This window comes from Syngnathus acus, chromosome 22 (genome assembly GCF_901709675.1).
Source record: "Syngnathus acus chromosome 22, fSynAcu1.2, whole genome shotgun sequence".
NCBI classification, from domain to species: Eukaryota; Metazoa; Chordata; class Actinopteri; order Syngnathiformes; family Syngnathidae; genus Syngnathus; species Syngnathus acus.
This window is the reverse complement of record NC_051106.1, coordinates 836,836-857,361: the sequence shown is the minus strand read 5'-3', so window position 1 is coordinate 857,361 and position 20,526 is coordinate 836,836. Positions and strand designations below refer to the sequence as shown.

The following is a 20,526-nucleotide window of genomic DNA, read 5'->3' as shown; positions in this document are numbered from 1 at the left end:
CCCTAGCTTTAACCCTACTTTGAAACCCTAACTCTAGTATAAAACCCTGCTTTGAAACCCTAACCCTAGTTTGAAACTCTAGTTTGAAATCCTAACCATAGCTTTAAACCCATGTTTGAAACCCTAGCTTTGAACGCTACTTTGAAACCTTAACTCTAGTATGAATAATAATAATAATAAACTTTATTTGTATAGCACCTTTCATACAAGAAATGCAGCTGAAAGCGCTTTACAACAAAGAAAATTATAAGCATTGAATGCTTCACATAAGAACAGACATAAAAAGAACATGAACACATTAAAACAAAAACATTAATGTATGCATACACAATTAATAAAGTGAGCTTAAAATAAGAGCAAGCTTTAATAAAATAAAGAATAAAGCTTTAAGAAAAGGTAAAAAATAAAAAACAAAGGTAAAATGAGGTTTAAAATGAAATTTACAAAACATAATTAATTAATTAAATGCTCGGGTAAAGAAATTAGTTTTAAGTTTTGTTTTGAAAATATCTAGCGAGCTGGCTTCCCTCATATCTATGGGCAGTGTGTTCCATAGTTTGGGGGCGTAATTAACAAAGGCTGCATCACCGATCTTTCTGCTGTTGCTGGGAGCCTCCAATAAACCAGCAGAAGATGATCACAGGGTTCTTGGAGGTACTATGTAGCTAACAAGAGAGTTAGCAATGTAGCTTGGTCCCTGCCCGTTGAGGGCTTTGTATATAAGGAGAAGGACTTTAAAATCAATTCTAAATGTTACAGTGCAGAGCAGCTAGAACTGGTCTAATGTGCTCTCTCTTCTTGGTCCTGGTTAATAGCCGAGCTGCAGAGTTTTTGATGAGCTGAAGTCTATCAGTGGGTTTTTTCAGGAGACCAGTGCATTACAGTAGTCAAGCCGGCTTGAAATAAAGGCATGAATCAGTTTCTCAGCATCATTTTGATTTATGAACGCTCTTACTTTTGCTATATTTCTAAGGTGGAAAAATGATGTTTTCGTCACCTTGTTAATGTGGGACCTAAAGCTTAGATCTGAATCTAAGATAACACCAAGACTTGTAACCTCGGATTTAATCCAGGGAGTTAATTTCCCCAAATTATTAAACAGCATTTCTCTTTTTGAAACCCTACTTTGAAACCCTAACCCTAGATTTAAACCAGTGGTGTCAAACTCTTTTTTTTTTTTTGCAGGCCGCATTGTAGTCATAGCTTCTTTTGGAGGGTTATTATGACTGTCAACCCAAATAAATGTATGAGCATCTCAAATTATATACAGTAAAAGCTTCAAAACAAATTAACAAATAACTCGTTTTCAAATCAGACGAGTAAAAACTGGTCAAATATTTTAAAAAAACAAAGATATTATTAAAAGTGAAGACAATTTGCAATTCTAGGAATGACACACGAATTTAATGCACAGTTTGTCTTTGCGGGCCACATAAAATGATGTGGCGGGCCAAATCTGGCCCCTGGGCTTTGAGTTTGACACATGTGCATTAGGCTAAGCGACAAAGCAATGTTTTCAATACTCCAGGCGTATTTCAACTTCAATAGGAAAGTAGTATTGTTAGTATACGGGTTGCAGAGCGGCGTCCTCGCTCGGCGAACGTTCCGCTAGGATCCGATTCGACCCCGAGCCGCGGCGCCATTAGTATTCGGCGAGGCGCCGGGAAGACTTCACCTGGCGAAGCTTGTCGCGCCGCTGATGATAATTTGAGAGTTAGAGCGAAATCCATTTGTAAATTAAACAAAGCGACTTGATCTGGGCGGAGGACGTCACTTCATCAGGACGTTCAAACATGCTGCAGATTGCCTCGCCGGCTGCGGCGCTCCGCCGAGACACGGCACTAATTACATCTGCCGCCCGTTTGTTCGCCGCTCTTGGCTGCTGCGTGACAGCCGGGGAGACGCGGGGGGGGGGCGGTTGATGGGGTTATTAATTCCACTTTTTCCCCCCACTTTTTTCTCTCGACTTTGCGCAAACGTCTCGCAGCTCAACATGGCCAAAACCGTGAGAACACAGCAAAAAAATCCTGATGCTAATCTCGGGCTAAAATGTGGTGGATATGCTGTCGTTTGTTTGCCGATTTCCTCTGATCCTCCTAAAAATGAGACCTGACTTGTGTTGTGTATTTTGGGCTAACTCAAATTCCGTAGTAGAAAAACCCCGGAAGTGGGATGGGCATTCTGTGATGTGGTGGTACGCCCTGTGAACGCACTGTGATTAAGGAATAAAGCAGTTATCCTTCACGTCGTTGTCCGGCCTATTCTTGCTATCTAAGAACCTGGAAAATAGTAAGGATATAACAAAACTGGCGACGAGGACGTCTGGACTGACGCGTGTTGTCCGCGCCGTGAAAGTGTCAGTTATTTCTCTTCCCTGCTGATGCCTCGCGCTGCTGCGGATGGTGGGCAAGTAGTCGCTGTCACCACGTCGGGTGTGCTTGTTCCGGACGGCCAGCTTCAGCTCGAGGGGAGGAGTGGATTGGTGGACTGTCGGCAACGTCGTGAGTAGTGTGGTGAAGATTGAAAGGGAGTAGCCTACTGGGGGGAGTCGTCTGTGAAGGGAAAGCAGCCCCATACACACAGGACCTTAAAATGGCGGGAATAATTGGCTCAATTGGTCCCTTTGACAAAAGTATTGAACAATGGAGCTCATATACTGAGCGTTTTGATTACTTCGCCATGGCTAATGATATAGAGGAGGAGAAGTTAGTACCCACTTTTTTGAGTGTAATAGGGCCGAAAACGTTTAACTTGCTACGTGACCTACTTCAACCAGCAAAGCCGGGCAGTAAAACATACCAAGAAATAGTGGATGTACTGGCAAACCATCTTTCACCGAAACCCCTGGTAATCGCAGAAAGATTCCGATTTCACAGACGCAGCCAGGAGGAGGGCGAGTCGGTCACCCAGTTTGTAGCAGCCCTACGCAAGCTGGCTGAACACTGTGAGTTCCAAGATGTGTTAAATGACACTTTGAGAGACAGGCTGGTATGTGGACTCAGAAACAAAACAGCACAGAAGAGATTACTCACAGAAAGTAAGTTGACTTTGGAAAAGGCCATTAACATCAGTGTAACAATGGAAATGGCAAAACGGGAAGCCCAGCAGCTAAGTGCCACAGGAAGGGTGCACCAACTCAACAACGATAAACCAAACACGCAAGGGCCATGTTTTCGCTGTGGCAAGTCTGGACACCTTGCATCAACATGCTGGTGTAAAGAGATGGACTGTCGTAACTGTGGAAAAAAAGGCCACATAGAGCGGGCATGCAGAAGTAAACAGGGCACAGACAAAAGCTCAAGGGCTGGAAACAAAAGTGACAATGTGAAATATAAACAGAAAAGGCATGTTCGCACAATTCGCCATGATAATGACAGAAATAGTGATTCTTCAGAGGAAGGAGTGCCTGTAAATACGATACGGGTGATGAGTGTAGGTGAGAGCTCAGATGGCTACTGGGCTGAACCCAAGTTGGAGGGACATGTGGTGAAAATGCAGGTAGACACAGGGTCAAAGGCATCACTAGTGTCACACAAGATCTATAGGAAACACATGAGGCACCTCCCACTACGTCCATCAGACACAGTGTTTAAGGCATATACGGGACATCGAGTGCACATGGAAGGGATGATAGATGTGACTGTTCAGTGCCACGGGCAAACCAAGAAGCTCCCCCTTTATGTGACTAAGGGAAATCATCCTGCTATAATGGGGCGTACATGGCTACAGGGAATCCGGCTGGACTGGCAAGCGATAAGGAAGCTGTCACACAGTTCCTCTCCGCTACAGGAAATACTGGAGAAACACAAAGAGGTTTTCCGTGATGAATTAGGCAGCATGAAAGATATAACCATTAAGTTACATGTCAAACCTGATAGCAAGCCTGTGTTCATGAAAGCTAGACCAGGGCCATACGCCATCCGATCCAAGGTGGAAGCTGACTTGGACGCCCTGGTCAAGAATGGGGTTTTGGAACCAGTGGCCATCAGTGAGTGGGCCACGGCCATCGTTCCAGTACCAAAAAAAGATGGGGGAATCCGTACCTGTGGAGACTTCAAGGTAACGCTTAACCCTGTGTTAGCAGCAGAGCAATATCCACTTCCCCTAATTGACGACTTGTTTGCTGGACTGAGTGGGGGACAAAAATTCAGTAAGATAGATCTCAGTCAGGCTTACCTACAAATGCATGTACAAAAAGAGTCACGTGAAATGTTGACCATTAACGCACACAAGGGTCTCTTTAGATACTGCAGACTGCCGTTCGGCATCACGTCAGCCCCGGCACTTTTTCAGCGAGCAATGGATCAGATCCTTAGCGGGTTGCCTGGGGTACAGTGCTACCTTGACGATATCCTGTGCACTGGATCAAACGATGACGAGCACCTGCGCAACTTGGATGCTACCCTTCAAAGGCTGAAGGACTACGGCTTGAGAGTCCGTAAGGACAAATGTGAGTTCTTCCAACCATCTGTGGAATATCTGGGGCATGTGATCGATGCAGAAGGGCTGCACACTGCACCATCAAAGGTGGCAGCTGTCGTGGACGCGCCACCACCACAAAACATCAGCCAGCTGCGATCCTTCTTAGGACTGTTGAACTACTACGGACGCTTCATCCCCAATCTGTCATCACTGCTTCAACCGCTGCACGAACTGCTACGCCAAGACAAAACGTGGAAGTGGACAGCTAGCTGTCAGGAGGCTTTTGAAAAGGCTAAAGGAGTGCTGACTACATCCAAGGTCCTCACTCACTTCAACCCATCACTTCCACTTCAGCTCGCCTGTGACGCCTCTCCTTACGGAGTAGGGGCGGTTCTCTCTCATGTCCTGCCAGGTGGTGAGGAAAAGCCAATCGCTTTTGCATCAAGGACATTGAACAAGGCAGAGTCTAACTATGCTCAGCTGGAACGAGAAGCACTGAGCATTGTTTTTGGAGTTAGGAAATTCCATCAATACTTGTATGGGAGGAAGTTTACGCTCCTGACGGACCATCGACCCCTCACAACCATCCTTGGTCCACACACTGGGATACCGTCTCTTGCTGCATCTCGGCTGCAGAGGTGGGCTCTGTTGTTGTCGGCGCATGCGTATGACATCAGATATCGCAAATCAGACTTCCACTGCAATGCGGATGGCTTGTCCAGACTGCCTTTGCCTGTCACGAAGCCGGAGTCGGACGCGGTGGACCTCTTCTACTTCAGGGAGGTGGAGAGAGCACCTGTCTCAGATGTGCAGGTGAAAAGGGAGACTCGAAATGACCCGGAGTTATCGGCGGTCATGGACGTCGTCGTCAAGGGTCGACCTGCTGGCGATAATGCAAACCTGAAGCCTTTCCTCGGGAGGAGATTGGAACTGTCTGTCCAGTCGGGGTGTTTGCTGTGGGGGAGGAGGGTGGTCATTCCACGGTCACTTCGCACAAAAGTGCTGCAGCAACTGCATTCGGGACACAGCGGAATAGTACGAATGAAGGAAATAGCGAGAAGCTATTTTGGGTGGCCGAACATGGATCAACAGATTGAAGAATTGGCCAAAAGCTGTCCATCATGCCACAAAGCCAGGAACAATCCTCCACTAGCGCCTCTTCACCCCTGGGAATTCCCACAAGGACCATGGCACCGTGTGCACATTGATTTTGCGGGACCAGTGGAGGACAGGATGTTCCTTGTTGCTGTTGATGCACACAGTAAATGGCCAGAGGTGGCTATCATGAGATCAACCACTGCAGAGAAGACGATCGAAAAGTTAGGAGAACTGTTTAGTCGGTTTGGATCTCCTGCCCAGCTAGTCTCTGACAATGGACCCCAATTTGTCTCACAGGAAATGGCAGGGTTCCTACAAGCTAACGGTGTTCAACACATTAAGTCAGCTCCCTACCACCCCGCAACAAATGGGCTTGTTGAGAGGTTTGTTCAAACAATGAAACATGCCTTGAAAACATCACAAGGACAAGGAACACTACATCAGAGACTGCACAACTTTCTACTAAATTACCGCAACAGTCCACATGCAACCACCAAGACATTTCTAAATGTATTCTAGAGCAGTGATCCCCAACCTTTTTTGCGCCACGGACCGGTTACGTGTCAGAAATATTTTCGCGGACCGGCCTTTATATAAATAAATAATAGATTTATATAACTAAATAATACATTTATATAAATAAATAATACATTTATAATAAATATATGAATACGATGAAATAAAATGATACGACTGGCATAAAAACAAGTATAAACGACATTAAAATAAAACTCACCATTACATTGAATTAGTGGGAGCACTGAGCTTGTTTCTCAGAAACGAGCCGGTCCCATCTAGGCGTAATCGGAGACAATGACACCCGAAGTGGTTAAGGTTTGTCTTTTAATGCAGGATGCTTGGTCTCCATGTGCCGAAGCAGTTTTGAGGGCTTCATTGCCTCGTTAGCTAGCCTGTCGCCACATATTATGCAGAGTGGGCTTGGCGCGTCATAGTCTTTTAAATGCAGCTTTCCTTTTCTTAGAAGTCGTAGCCTCTTCTTCTTCCGTCTCCTCATTGGGCTTTTTTCCCTTTCCGAAGAAGCTTTCCAAACATCTCTGTTTCTTGCTCATTTTTGCTTGCTTCGCGTGCTCAACTGAGGTGACATGTCACGTGACCGAGACGAGCGTCTTGACCTGAACCGACGGATGTAATTGGGAGAGAATCGCCAATTTTTTTATATTTTTCAAAATAAATACTTACTCATTTTTGCTAGCTTTGCGGGCTCGACTGGGGAAACATGTCACGTGACCGGGACGAGCGTCTTGACCTGAATTAATTGATCGTCGATTAAAACAATTTTTTATTTTTTTTCTGTGTGGCTTGGCGGCCCGGTACAAAGTGACCCACGGACCGGTACCGGTCCGCGGCCCGGTGGTTGGGGACCACTGTTCTAGAGGTTCCATTCAATTAAAAGAGGAGTAGTCCCTAGCTGATGTGTTGCATTGTGGGGAAAAAGCAGCATACAGGAAAAATAAGCTGGGACCTAAAAAAAACATGACCACGACGCCCCTTGGTGGACGAAACGTTTTTGTAACTGTAACTGATAATTAGCAGCTCGCTAAGTTAGCATCATAACAGTCAGTCTCAGCTGCTGGCAAGCTGTTAGATCGTGGTCTGTCTCAACGCTAATTTTGTTAGCAAATTGCGATATTGTAAATGCTATACACTTCCTGATTCCTTCCTTTCTCCCTTTCTGTTTTTTCCATTTCCCGTCATTGCAGTTTCCTGTGTTTTTCCACTTTCTCAATCGTCAGTTTTCCATTTATTGAAAATTCCACTTCCGGTTCTTGTCCTCTTCCTGTCTTTGTCACTCCCTGGACATCATGGAGACACATTTGAACACAGTTTGGCACATTGATGGGGGGCAGCAAGTAGATTGATGCTGTATAGCCAGTAAAGTGTGACCTAGCAGTTAGCTAGGATGTTTATAGCGCTGATGTAGCGACGAGCCATGTTAGCATGTCGGTGGTCTCTTGTAACTTAACTTGCCTGAGTAATTGCGTTAGTGTGTTGATAGCAGCTGGCTACGCTAGCCGATTGATGCTATGAAGCTCCTGCAATAGCAAGTAGCTACATTAGCATATTGATTGCGAGCTAGTTCCTTGAAGAAAAGTGAAGCTTGTCTTTGAAGGACTCGTTCATTTTTGCGACCTTGACACCCGGTTACGTTAGCTTGTTATCAGTGCGACGCAATGAAGCTTCACAAGCAAGCGGCCATGTTTTGGCTTCACAAAGACGGCGATGGCCCGCAGAGACCTGGCGCCGTCACGTAGCCTTGCCGTGGTGGGTTTTGTCCAGGCGTCTTGCTTCTTCCTAATGAACGCTTTGTACTTCAAAGGCCACCAAAGTTTTACAGCGCAAATGATAATTCTATAAATATCCATTTGATAATAATGAGCTCCCAAGTCGTGCGGCGCCACCTGCTGCCTTTCAGGCTAATCTTTGTCTTGGAGGAACTGTGTCCCTCAAGACACTTTGCCCGTAAAATGAGAAACAGAAAACAAGCAGCACCTCTGAACACTCGCTCCCCTCCTCATCCTTGTCTTCTTCATCATTTGTTTGTCTTTCCTCCTCCTCGTCATTATCTTTCTACATGTCCTTTTCCCCCTCTTACATCTTTCGCTGCACGTCGCAACCCTCCAGACTTCTTTCAATGGAAACCTGTGCGTGCGTGCGTGTTTATGTGCTACTTGTATGCGTTTGCTTTGAGTGTGTGTCTGCGCATGCGTACGGGACATGGCCTGTGTTGTCATGGATGAGTATAGCAGGGCGACCAAATGTAGCTTGGACCAGGGTTTATTGAAGGTAAGGGGAGTGGGCGAACACAGACACAGGCGCGATAGAGACTCACGACCAGCAGACAGCCAAACAGCAGTCCATTCGGACACGGAACAGAATCTGACCGTGAGCCTCCAGACAAAACCGGGGGGAAACTGGACGAGCAGGACAGGAACACTAGGCGCAGACACAGACGGGAGACAACAGTAGACACCGACAGGGAGAAACACACGGGCAGGGCTTAGGTAACAAGAGGAAGCAGGTAATAGACATTGCGGTGATGAAAGGGGTGTGGCTGAGCGAGCGTCCCACGACACGGACTTGACATGTGTAACATGCCGTGTTCAGGCAACTCTTATTTTGATCTGTTTGGTCAGACCTATCCACCACTTGGACTGCTGCGCTCTGGCAACACACTTTGTTATGCCTTGGTGGCCTTCATGTATTTTGTTGAGCATTTCCTCTTGACCAGTTTTTGTGCGTGGTTTGCTTCGCTTGAGTTCAATATGGTATTTTGGTCAAACGCGCATGCACGTGAGGTGAAATCCCGCAAATGAGGAGGGACAAACCCATTCGAGGAGTGTCAATTTTGCTCTCAAAATGGCAAGGAAAAAATGCACAGCTAAATGAATATATGAAGATGAACACAGGATGTTTTTAACAGAGTGGGAAAGTATATATTATTTTGTTGAACGCAATGGCAAGCCATTCTGCCTGATATGTCGGACGTCATTAGCGCATTTAAAAGCTTCAAATCTTCAGCACCACTTGAGCTCACTTCATGCTAATATCGATAAGGACTTTCCAAAAGGGACTGAATTTCGCAAGCGCAAGTTGGACACTGAAAAATCAGGCAGAAAAACAGGTACAGTTTTTCAAAAACATTACGAAGCACTCAGACTGTCACGCTTGCATTGTTTCAACTGGCTAGGAACATTGCACGGGCTAAAAAGCCATACAATGAAGGGGAGTTCGTTAAAACATGCCTCAGTGACGTTATTGAAATCTTGTCTCCTTAAAACGACAAACTAAAACGAATGGTCTGTCCCGCCACATATAGTAAGTGAAAAAACTTGTTTTTGTTTGTGGACTTTGTTGAACTGAGAGTTTGTCTGTGTGAGACAATGCACACAATGTTCATTGTTGAAAATGTGGTCTGTGGTCTTAGTACTGTAGGAGTCAATTTATGTCATTATCATGTTGGTGCGTGACATGATAATGTCACACAATAAATTTGGCTGAGCAGAGGTGTATGTGTGGGTGTGTGCGTGCGTGCGTGTGTAAGAGGAAGGGATGGGGTGATGTTCATGTGTACTCACGTGCATGATGTGGCTCTTTGCGGTAACAGTAAAAAATGTGGCTCTTAGTCTCTGACTGGTTGGCCACCCCTGCTCTAGTGGGTCTAGTGATTGTAGGAAAGAGACTCAGGCTATGCATTAAATTTAAAAAATCATCAATAATTTGTTGCTTATTTGGATTTAATATATCAATGTTATAATCCCCGCAAATAAAGATATTACTGTTGCCTTTTTGTATTATCACACGTTTCTATCCATTCTGTGAACGTGTCAATGCTAGAACCAGGAGCTCTATAGACATAGCTTATAATATCTTTTTTCTTTTCAACGCTGTATTGTGAGACATTCAAGAAGGTTGTCCACCACTTGTGTCATAGCCTCTACAATCTTGAATTTCATATTCAAATCAACATAGATTGCAACACCACCCCCACCTTTACTCTGTCTGTTATGTATGAATTCATAGCCTTCCATCTCAAAATCCATTCTCTTCTCAGTCGTAATCCAGGTCTCAGAAATAGTAATTATATTAATTTATATTTATATTATTAGTTTGAATGTGTTTAAATCACAGGTGTCAAACTCAAGGCCCGGAAGGGTGCAGCTACGGTTTCGTAGGTATAACACATTTAATTTATAGCGATGCCGTCACAGCCCCCCAATTAAATGTACAATATCTACGAAACCGTAGCAGCACAAACGAAAGTTTTTGCAGCACAAACCAGCACAAACGAAGCACAAACGAACGGTACTATTTGAGTCCATTTGGAAGTAAATGGGGCGCTGAGTGACGTCATCGCTATAAATTAAATGTGTAATATCTACGAAACCGTAGCAGCACAAACTAAAGTTTTTGCGGCACAAACCAGCACAAACGAACGGTACCATTTTGGGTCCATTTGGAAGTGAATGGGGGGGGGGTGCTACGTGACATCATCACTATAGATTAAATGTGCAATATCTACGAAACCGTAGCAGCAAAAACGAAGGTTTTTGCAGCACAAACCAGCACAAACGAACGGTACCATTTTGGGTCCATTTGGAATTAAATAGGGGGCTGAGTGACGTCATCACTATAGATTAAATGTGTAATATCTACGAAACCGTAGCAGCACAAACAAAAATGTTTGCGGCACAAACCAGCACAAACGAACGGTACCATTTTGGTTCCATTTGGAAGTAAATGGGGGGCTGAGTGACGTCATCGCTATAAATTAAATGTGTAATATCTACGAAACCATAGCAGCACAAACGTACGTTTTTGCAGCACAAACCAGCACAAGTGAAGCACAAACGAACGGTACCATTTTGGGTTAATTTTGAGCAGATGGGGTCTGGGTGAACTCTGGATGACCTATAAAATAATCTTTCATAACTAAAAAACCATTGCAGCACAAACGAAAATTTTTATGGCACAAACCACCACAAAAGAAGCACAAACGAGAAAGACTATTTTCCTTAGATTTTGCGTGGGGTGGGGGGCGAGCTTCACGCAGGTGCATCTTTACCTCTTCCACCAGTGCCAAGATGTTTTTCTGCTGCATCCTCAGAGCAGAAACTTCTTCCGAAAGGAAGTCAAGTGACTTTTTTATGTCCTCGACCTCCTCCGTGGTCATGGTCAGTTTTTTTTCGGCCCCATATTGCTCACGTTGGTCCCAGCTATCTCTGACAGCTCAATCCGCTGTTCCCCCGTAAATCAGCTATTAGCTGTCTGCTAACAAATTTGCCGGTTCACGATCTGCTTAGATCGGTTTAGTTTTCTTGTATTTCCTTTCACTCTTGAGATCCTTGGTTTTGTTAATTCCTCTCCATGTCATGAAGTGAATGGAGCTGGGCGACCAAATGCAGCTTGGATCAGGGTTTATTGAACGAACTCGACTAGGGACGAGAATAACTGAACAGATAGACGAAACAAGACGAGAACAGACAAGCAACTAGAGAAACAAGACATGAGACGCAAACAATACGACAGGGGAGTGAGGGGCAGACAGGATTTAAATACAAGGCAGCTAACGAGAAGCAGGTGAGGGTGATCACACTGATCAGGGCACAGGAGGGGAGGGGAGAGCCCACAGACACGCGAACCGAAACTATGACATTAAAACAAGGAAACGAACTGTGACAGATCTTGACAGTGCCCCCCTCCTCAAGGGACGGCTCCCGCCGTCCCAAGAAAGAAAAAAATCCAAAACTGTCCAACAAGGGGCGGGAGGGAATGGGGAGGCGGCCGCACGTCACGCGGCGCCGAAGGCTGACTGGGTGACAGCCGCTGGATCCGCGCCGCCGGAACTGGTGACGGCCGCAGCATCCGCGCCGTCGGAACTGGGTCGGGGGGCGGCCATGCTTCTTGCGCCGCTGAAAGCCGACTGGGTGACGGCCGCTGGATCCGCGCCGCCGGAACTGGTGGCGGTCGCAGCATCCGCGTTGTCAGAACTGGGTCAGGGGGCGGCCGTGCGTCTTGTGTCGCTGGAACTGGGTCGGGTGGCGGCCGCACATCACACACCGCCAAAGGCCGACTGGGTGACGTCCGGTGGATCCACGCCGCCGGAACTGGTGGCGGCCGCAGCATCCGCGCCGTCGAAACTGGGTCGGGGGGCGGCCATGCGTCTTGCGCCGCTGGAGCCCCAGCTCTGTGGGGACCATGCAGTTGCGGGAGCCGGCAACGGTTGGTCAAAGCGCTGGTTGCTGAATTGGTCGGATTGTTCTGTCATGAAGTGAATGGAGCTGGGCGACCAAATGAAGCTTGGACCAGGGTTTATTGAACAAACTCAAAAGACAGACTATAGATCAGGGGTGTCAAACTCATTTTTTCCGCGGGCCGCATTGTAGTCATAGCTTCTTTCGGAGGGCCATTATGACTGTCAACCCAAATAAATGTATGAGCACCTCATGTTATATACAGTAAAAGCTACAAAACAAACTGAAAAATAACTCGTTTTCAAATCAGACGAGTAAAAACTGGTCAAATATTTAAAAAAAATATATTAAAAGTGAAGACAATTTGCAATTCTAGTAATGACACGAATTTGATGCACAATTTGTCTTCGCGGGCCACATAGATTGATGTGGTGGGCCATATCTGGCCCCCGGGCCTTGAGTTTGACATTGGTGCTATAGATCAGGGGTGGCCAACCAGTCAGAGACTAAGAGCCACATTTTTTTACTGTGTACCGCAAAGAGCCACATTCCCCCCCCCCGAATGGGTTTGCCCCTCCTCCTTTGCGGGATTTCACCTCATGCGCATGCGCGTTTGGACGAAAATACCATATTGAACTCAAGTGAAGCGAACACGCAGCGTTTGACGAAAATACCATATTGAACTCAAGCGAAGCGAACACGCACAAAAACAAACAAATAAACCCACAAATGTTGATATGAACGTAAAGGAGCCGCGTAAAACCCGGCAAGGAGCCGCATGCGGCTCGCGAGCCGAACGTAAAGGAGCCGCATGAAACCCGGCAAAGAGCCGCATGCGGCTCGCGAGCCGCGGGTTGGCCACCCCTGCTATAGATGCTCGACTAGGGATGCGAATAACTGAACAGAAAGACGAAACAAGACGAGAACAGATAAGCAACTAGAGAAATAAGAAACAAGAAGACATGAGACGCAAACAATCCGACAGGGGAGTGAGGGGCAGACAAGGCTTAAATACAAGACAGCTAACGAGAGGCAGGTGAGGGTGATCACACTGATCAGGGCACAGGAGGGGAGGGGCGAGCCCACAGACATGCGAACCGAAACTATGACAACATTAAAACAAGGAAACGAACTGTGACAGATCTTGACACTCCACGTTAGTTTCTTTCACTCTTGAAAACCTTGGCGGAGTTGGAAATGTTGGAACCAAGGTTTAATAATAACTGGCAAAAATACCACAACACAAATCCTCGCTGCAACGCAGCGAAAGAAAGTTGCGAAATAAACTGCACAGGAATGGAACATCTGTGGCAACAAAGTAACAACAAAACTGCACAGGAATGGACCGTCTGTGGCAACAAAGTAACAACAAAAACTGCACAGGAATGGACCGTCTGTGGCAACAAAGTAACAGCAAAAACTGGAAAAAGGATCACGACTTACTGCTGCATGGTGAACGTTAGCTGCGTGGCGAGCGTTAGCTGCGTGGCGACCAAGCTCCGACATTTGACCACCTGTAGTTCTCCTGTAACATCTCTATTACATGCTCTCGCTACAGACGAGATGAGCACAAGTATGCATCGGCATGAATTCGGTCCTGCTCGGCCCGGTGTGCGGCGTCCTCCCTCGACACGTGGGCTTGCCGTCATCCTCTCTTCAACAATGTCGCAGAAGTCGCCGTGTGTTTGACAGAGGGTGTTTATTTTGAACCAACGTTGTGCTTTCAGCGGAGTCGAGCAGTCCCGGTAACCTGTCTCCAGACGACTACCTGGAGCGTTCTTTCTTCATCCGAATGAAGTCCACGCTCACCAAGAGAGGCGTCCACATCAAGTCGTCAGGATACAAGGTGGCTCGGCTCGCCTGGCCTGGCTTGGCCTCATTCTTCAGGCTTCCCGGTTGGCTGAAATGCCTGTGAATTTGTTTGTGCCTCAGGTGATCCACGTGACCGGTCGCCTGCGCATCCGCATGGCGCTGACGCACGGCCGCTCAACACCCAATCAGATCATGGGTATGGTGGTGGTAGCGCACGCCCTGCCGCCGCCCACCATCAATGAGGTGCGCATCGACTGTCAGATGTTTGTCACGCGCGTCAACATGGACCTCAAGATTGTCTACTGCGAAAACAGGTGAACTAACAAGATAAAGGCAAACGAATCAATGTGTCGCCATTGCACCCATGCAAATTCTTCTCATGGAGACGCAAACAATTTAAAATAAAATATTCGGTGTGGACAGAAGCGGTTTTTGGCATGGGCAACATGGGCGGCATTAATTTATGTCTCAAGCCTCCTTTCCCCCTAAAAATAAATTGCGCTGCAAAGCGGTTTTATCACTGTCTGGGGAATTGGCAATTTAGCTCCCCTTCAGCTGCAGGCTGGGTGGACGAGCCTCAGGCAAGTGAGTAGTTTCCGGGTTAACTAACAAGTCAGTGAGCGATTGGCTAAGGCAGCGTTATGGTAACCAATCAAAGCCTGTGCTTTTCACGTGTGCTGACCGACGCACTTTCATCGGTAGTATACACAACACAGAAGAGGCAGAAATGGTGACTCAGGACAGCTGAAAAGTTAGCATTTTCAAGGTGGCGATATCAACATGAATTTCAATTTCATTGAGGTTAAAGGCAAAAACGTGCATTTATTGTGGGTTTTTTTTTAACTAACACTTTCCCCAGTAACAAGTTATTTTTATTCAATAATACAATTAATAACGCAGTTACTTTTTTGAACAGGTAGTGAGTTCCCAACACTGTAAATTAAGGGCTAATAATAATTCATGATATAGCCTACCTTTTACGTTTGTTAGCATTCTGTTTAGGTTAATTTTCTGCCTTCTCTTATGCTTGCTTTGCTTATAGGCCACAACTTATAATTCGGTTTTAACTCAACAAACATGATCTAATTTTGTGCTTTACAACAAGACTGTTACAAGTTCAGTTATTCGGCCTACTTATTTCGTTGGTCCGTAATTAGCTAACGGAATGTTCATATCTGAAGCTAGTTTCATCGACAAACAGTTGCCATTTGCTAGTGCAACTATATTTCATGACAACTGTTTTTTGTGTCATAATTGAAAGTGTGCCAAGCATAGAATTTGGGGCAGTTACTGTTGCGTGTTGTGAATGATGTCCGTGTTGAGCAAGGAAAACAAAGATGTGGAGTAACAGTTGGTACTTTATTGGCAAGATCTTGGGTTGTTTAATGGCGGCTAGTACACGAGGCACGGCAGCAAATGAAACAACAGCCTCCATCTCCAAGTCAGATGGTTTTATACTGTCCGGAAAAGGCGGGAAAGCGTGACCTGACCATTTGGTATCTATGAGTATGGGGGAGTCACCCGTGTGTGTGTGTGTGTGTGTGTGTGTGTGTGTGTGTGTGTGTGTGTGTGTGTGTGTGTGTGTGTGTGTGTGTGTGTGTGTGTGTGTGTGTGTGTGTGTGTGTGTGTGTGTGTGTGTGTGTGTGTGTGTGCGTATTGGCAGGTTACACAGTTCTGTGTGCTGTATCCGTGTTCTGATTGAGCAGTTATGTTTATATAAAAGAATAAGATTTGCACACATATGAACATGAAAAAGTCTGAGTTTGTCTAACTTAACAAAATATGTACACGTTGCTGTTTCACCCACTTCATTACCGAGGAGCTCATCATTCCTCCTTCCTTGAAAAACTTGTCATTGTCTGTCATTCATGACATTTATTACGTTAATATTTATAATTATTATTATTTATTAAGTTATTCCTTTCATTATTATGATATTTAAATTAATAATATTTAGCATGTAACGGCATCCCGCGGCCCCCGTGGGGACTGAGCGGTACAGAAAATGGATGGATGGATGGATGTAAAGGCATGTTTATTTAAATTTTTAATTCATGAAGTGATGTTTTGTATAAGAGTTATTCTGGTATATCAAGTTCAATCGCAATTACATTTACAAGGGCTCTTTTAAAATATTTTGGCGCATATACTGTTCTAATAAAAAAACAAAAAACACGCTCGGAAGTAGCCTCGCTCAGGGAGTAATTCAGTGAAGAACAGCCACTGGGTGTGGAACTCTTCAAGACGAACTCTGCCTGGGAGGGTGCCAATGCTAATCGTGCTAAAGTAGTCAAGACTCATGTGTTTGTGCATTTCCTCTTCCAAGTCATCACATGGCCCTTGTCCAGCCGTTAGCGTGCTAATGCTAACAGCTTAGCGGCATTGCTTGCATGACAAACCGCTTGGAACTTTTTTCCCGCATTTGCTTCTTCCACTTTTGCATGTGATTGAATTTCGTTCCGCCGCCTTCTTTCAAGATTCCCAACATGAGGCCGCGTCCGTCCGTCTGTCCATCCAGTGGCCGATCGCACATTTTTATTCATGAGCGAACGGCGCGCCATAAGCTGCGGGCGGCAGAGTCTCTGATGGATCTATCTTGCTCGCCGCCGTCCAGATAAAAGAGATACCATCTCGCTCCCGACTTAACCGGCCGACCATCGAGATTCTATCAGGCTCGACAACGCGCAAAGAGAGAAGAAAGCGGCTTGTTTTCTTGTTACCAAAAAAGGAAAAGGGGGGAAAAACAGCCAAGGCTCAAATGGATTCTTTTTGTGGCTGCTGCGAGCGACACAATGACGGGTGCCGGCCGCTTCCATTACAGGAAGCGCAAAAGCTGTTTTGGGGGGACGAGGTGTGCTCTTATCTGAATTCATTCGAAAGTTTGGAATGTGGGGTCTTAACTTGGACTGCCCTGGGAATCCGGCCAATCGGAAGGAGTTGAACACTTGGGAGTTGATCTGAAGACATTCAATTCTTCTATTTTGATCTGTATGCGCGCGTATGTACACACACACGCACACACACACACTAAGCGTTGTGTGTAACTTTGCTTCACGTTTACATTGTCAGGATCAGCGACTACATGGACGTGTCCGCCACCGACATTGTGGGCAAACGCTGCTACCAGCTGATCCACGCCGAGGACGTGGACGCCATCAGGCAAAGTCACCTAGACCGTGAGTAGCGCCCAAGTAGGACTTGCCCAGAAACAGGAACAATTCAAGCCGTGCCAGGTTAGTTGCGATGCGGCTTTGATGGCAAGTCAACAGACTTTGAGCCCGATGTTGAACAGGGCGCCATGAGGTAAAAAATACAATAACCTGTTCATGAAGCAAATTTGAAGCTTCGTTTCAAGCTTCACTACTGAAAAGCATCTTCCTCCTGACCCTCATCATCGCCTTCCTCATCTTCCTCACCCTTCATCCTCTTCCTCATGCCCATCAATCTCTTCTTCCTAACTTTCCTTCTTCACCTTAACATCATCACCCCCCTCATCCTCGGCCTTCCAATCTTCACCTCCCCCTTCCTCGTCCTACCTTGCTCCCCTCATCCTTGCCCACCTTCCACACCCTCGTCCTCTTCATCCTCAGCAAGATCCAAACACGATTTCCAATCTATCATTCATGTTTTAAGCCCCCGTGGCTGACGAGATGCGCTTTGCAAAGATGATGAGGGACGCCGCTGGAAAAGACTGTCGAAAAGGAGACGATTGGACACCATGGCACAAAAACGAAGAGAAAGAGCGAGCTGGAGAGCAAGCGTTTGACATAGAACTCAGCGTTGAAGCCTGCAGGCACTTTAGCTCAGATCGTTGCTGTGGACCCCCACCACCTTTGATCAAGGCACACACACATCAAAGGCCTGTCACACACACACACGCATGCATACACACCTGCGCACGTAGGTAAAACGCAGCACAAAGTCACTTCAATGTCAAAGAGCAAAGTTTGTCTTTTTCTTGTGCTTGACTGGCAGACTCAGTGCGCACACAGCTAAGCTAAGCTACAAGCGACGTGCACGCCCCACAAGCAACCAACCCCAAAACCGTCCACGTTTGTCTTATTTCCCGCTCTTGCTTCTCTCTGATTGGCTGACTTGATGGCTTTGTTCGCCGCTATCACATTTGTGGCTCATCGCAACTGCCTCCACAGCAACTGCCTCCACGCAACTGCCTCCACGGCAACTGCCCCCACGACAACTCCCCCCACGGCAACTCTCGCCCCGGTGGTCGTCCAAAAGGTTCTTTGTCAAGGGCGGCCCTAGGGCGACAGTTGGGGGAGGGGGGGGAGACCTGCAACCACCCAAAAAAAAAAAAAAAACTTTTTTTATTATTATTTTATTATTAGTTGTTCTAACTCATATAAATGCACATTTTGATATAATCCATAAAAGGCACCCTACATATTGCAGGCTTTAACAATTCTATGTTTGGGGCATCACAACAAACACCCTCCAGCTGACTGTCTTTTGGTTTAGCCCAGCAGAAGATCTAGCGCAGGGGTCACCAACGTTTCTTAAACCGAGAGCTACTTCCTGGGTACTGATTAAGGCAAAGGGCTACCAGTGTGACACACACTTCTGAAATAGCCAATTTGCTCAATTTGGCTTTCACAATGTGTTATTATTGTCATTTCCAGTTCACATGTAAGTGTGATTTTAACAAGAATAGCAAAAATACAGTCAAACCTTGGTTTTTGACCACAATCCGTTCCAGAAGGCGGTTCGAGAAGCGAATCGGTAGAATTCCGAATCTATTGTTCCCATTACAAATACAGTGGAGCTTTGGTTTTCGACCACAATACGTTCCAGAAGGCTGTTCGAGAAGTGAGTCGTTCGAATTCCAAATCATGTTTCCCCATTACAAATAATGGAATAAAAATCAATCCGTTCCAACCCTTTTTTTTTTTAAGCATTTTTTCATTTGCGCATATTTGTCCGATCGCGCAATTGCAGCGCACCGCCGAACGCGCAACCGTAGCGCGTCGCCGACCGCGCAACTGCACCGCGCTGGTCGCATTATTGTGACAGAGCCGTTGCTGAAATTTAGAAAATATTTTTAAAGTCCTGATGTACTTTCCAAAATTTAAGTGGACCTAAGTGCGCAGGGAGCTTAATTTTGTCCGATCGCGCAACTGCAGCGCACCGCCGAACGCGCAACCGTAGCGCGTCGCCGACCGCGCAAATGCACCGCGCTGTTCGCATTATTGTGACAGAGCCGTCGCTAAAATTTAGAAAATATTTTTAAAGTCCTGATGTACTTTCCAAAATTTAAGTGGACCTCTGTGCGCAGGGAGCTTAATTTGGTCCGATCGCGCAACCGCAGCGCGCCGGGCGCTCACTGTCGCATTGCTTTAAGAGCGTCGTAGTGTTTTAGTATGGCTTTATTGCTCCCATTTGCTTTCTTTGGAGGCATGATTAGGGGTTAATACAATCCTCAAAGTAACGAAAATACAATAACAATGGAGTCAGTCGGCATCCGGGCCGCGCGGTCGGGTTTTCTCGGGTCCTCCCGGCTCATCTCGCGAGGTTCGACCTCCGAATTTTGTTCGACAACCGAAGCAAAAAAATCTCGAATTTTTTGTTCGAATTCCGATTATTTCGAGAACCGGGACGTTCGAAAACCGAGGTTTGACTGTAAAATAAATAGATGCAGCTCACTGACAAGTGCCGCTATTTGAGCTAATTTTAGAACAGTCCTGCGGGCGACTCATGCGGTCCTAAAGGGGGCGTCCTGGTGCCCGCGGGCACCGTGTTGGTGACCCCTGATCTAGCACGTTCGAGCACCGTGCTAGATGCACCCAGCTGAGTCCGCGAGTTTGCGTGGTGCATACGACGCACACCACGACCACGGCCAGGGGGCTCCAGGGAAAATCTTGCCTAGGGCACCAAATTGCTCAGGGCCGCCACTGTTCTTTATCAATGGTTAGCCGTCAGCATTGGCGCCAGATCGTTCCGCCCGCGAGAAGGCTTCCCGTCCTGCCCTGGCTCCCAATCTTCCTCACCAGAATTGCGAGTGGAGGTCGTTTGACCGTGCTCTCATTCACACAGTCGCAGCACCACCTAGTGGACTAAAACGCTCACCGCGCCTGAGATGACGCAGGTCCTCCACTCGGCTGCGTGGTTGCCACGTACAAAAGCTACATTTGGAAGGTGACCGAGCGAGAGTCGGTTTGTGACGTGCCCGCGTGTGTGCGCAGTTATGAACAAAGGCCAGTGCGTGACCAAGTACTACCGCTGGATCCAGAGGAGCGCCGGCTACGTTTGGATCCAGTCCAGCGCCACCATCGCCGTCAACGCCAAAAACGCCGGCGACAAGAACGTCATCTGGGTCAACTACGTGCTCAGGTTTGATGTCCCGCAGGCTGCAGTCATTTTTCCTTCTTTCAATCATACGATCACGTATTATTATTTATCATCAAAATTAAGGTATTCATTAAAACAGTTTCAAAAGTTAAGATTTTATTTTGATTGTATTTTTGGA

General features: G+C 46.5%; 1 protein-coding gene across 4 annotated transcripts in view; it reads left to right on the top strand.

Moving 5' to 3' along the window:
• The window catches only part of LOC119116691 (neuronal PAS domain-containing protein 3), an 81,818-nt gene that overhangs the window by 57,523 nt on the left and 3,769 nt on the right, over positions 1-20,526 (top strand). For all 4 annotated transcript variants that reach the window (XM_037242315.1, XM_037242318.1, XM_037242316.1 and 1 more), the window contains 4 exons: positions 13,961-14,079; positions 14,166-14,359; positions 17,115-17,221; positions 20,243-20,390. In XM_037242315.1, the coding sequence (XP_037098210.1) occupies positions 13,961-14,079; positions 14,166-14,359; positions 17,115-17,221; positions 20,243-20,390 (568 nt within the window). The remainder of the gene's footprint in view (positions 1-13,960; positions 14,080-14,165; positions 14,360-17,114; positions 17,222-20,242; positions 20,391-20,526) is intronic.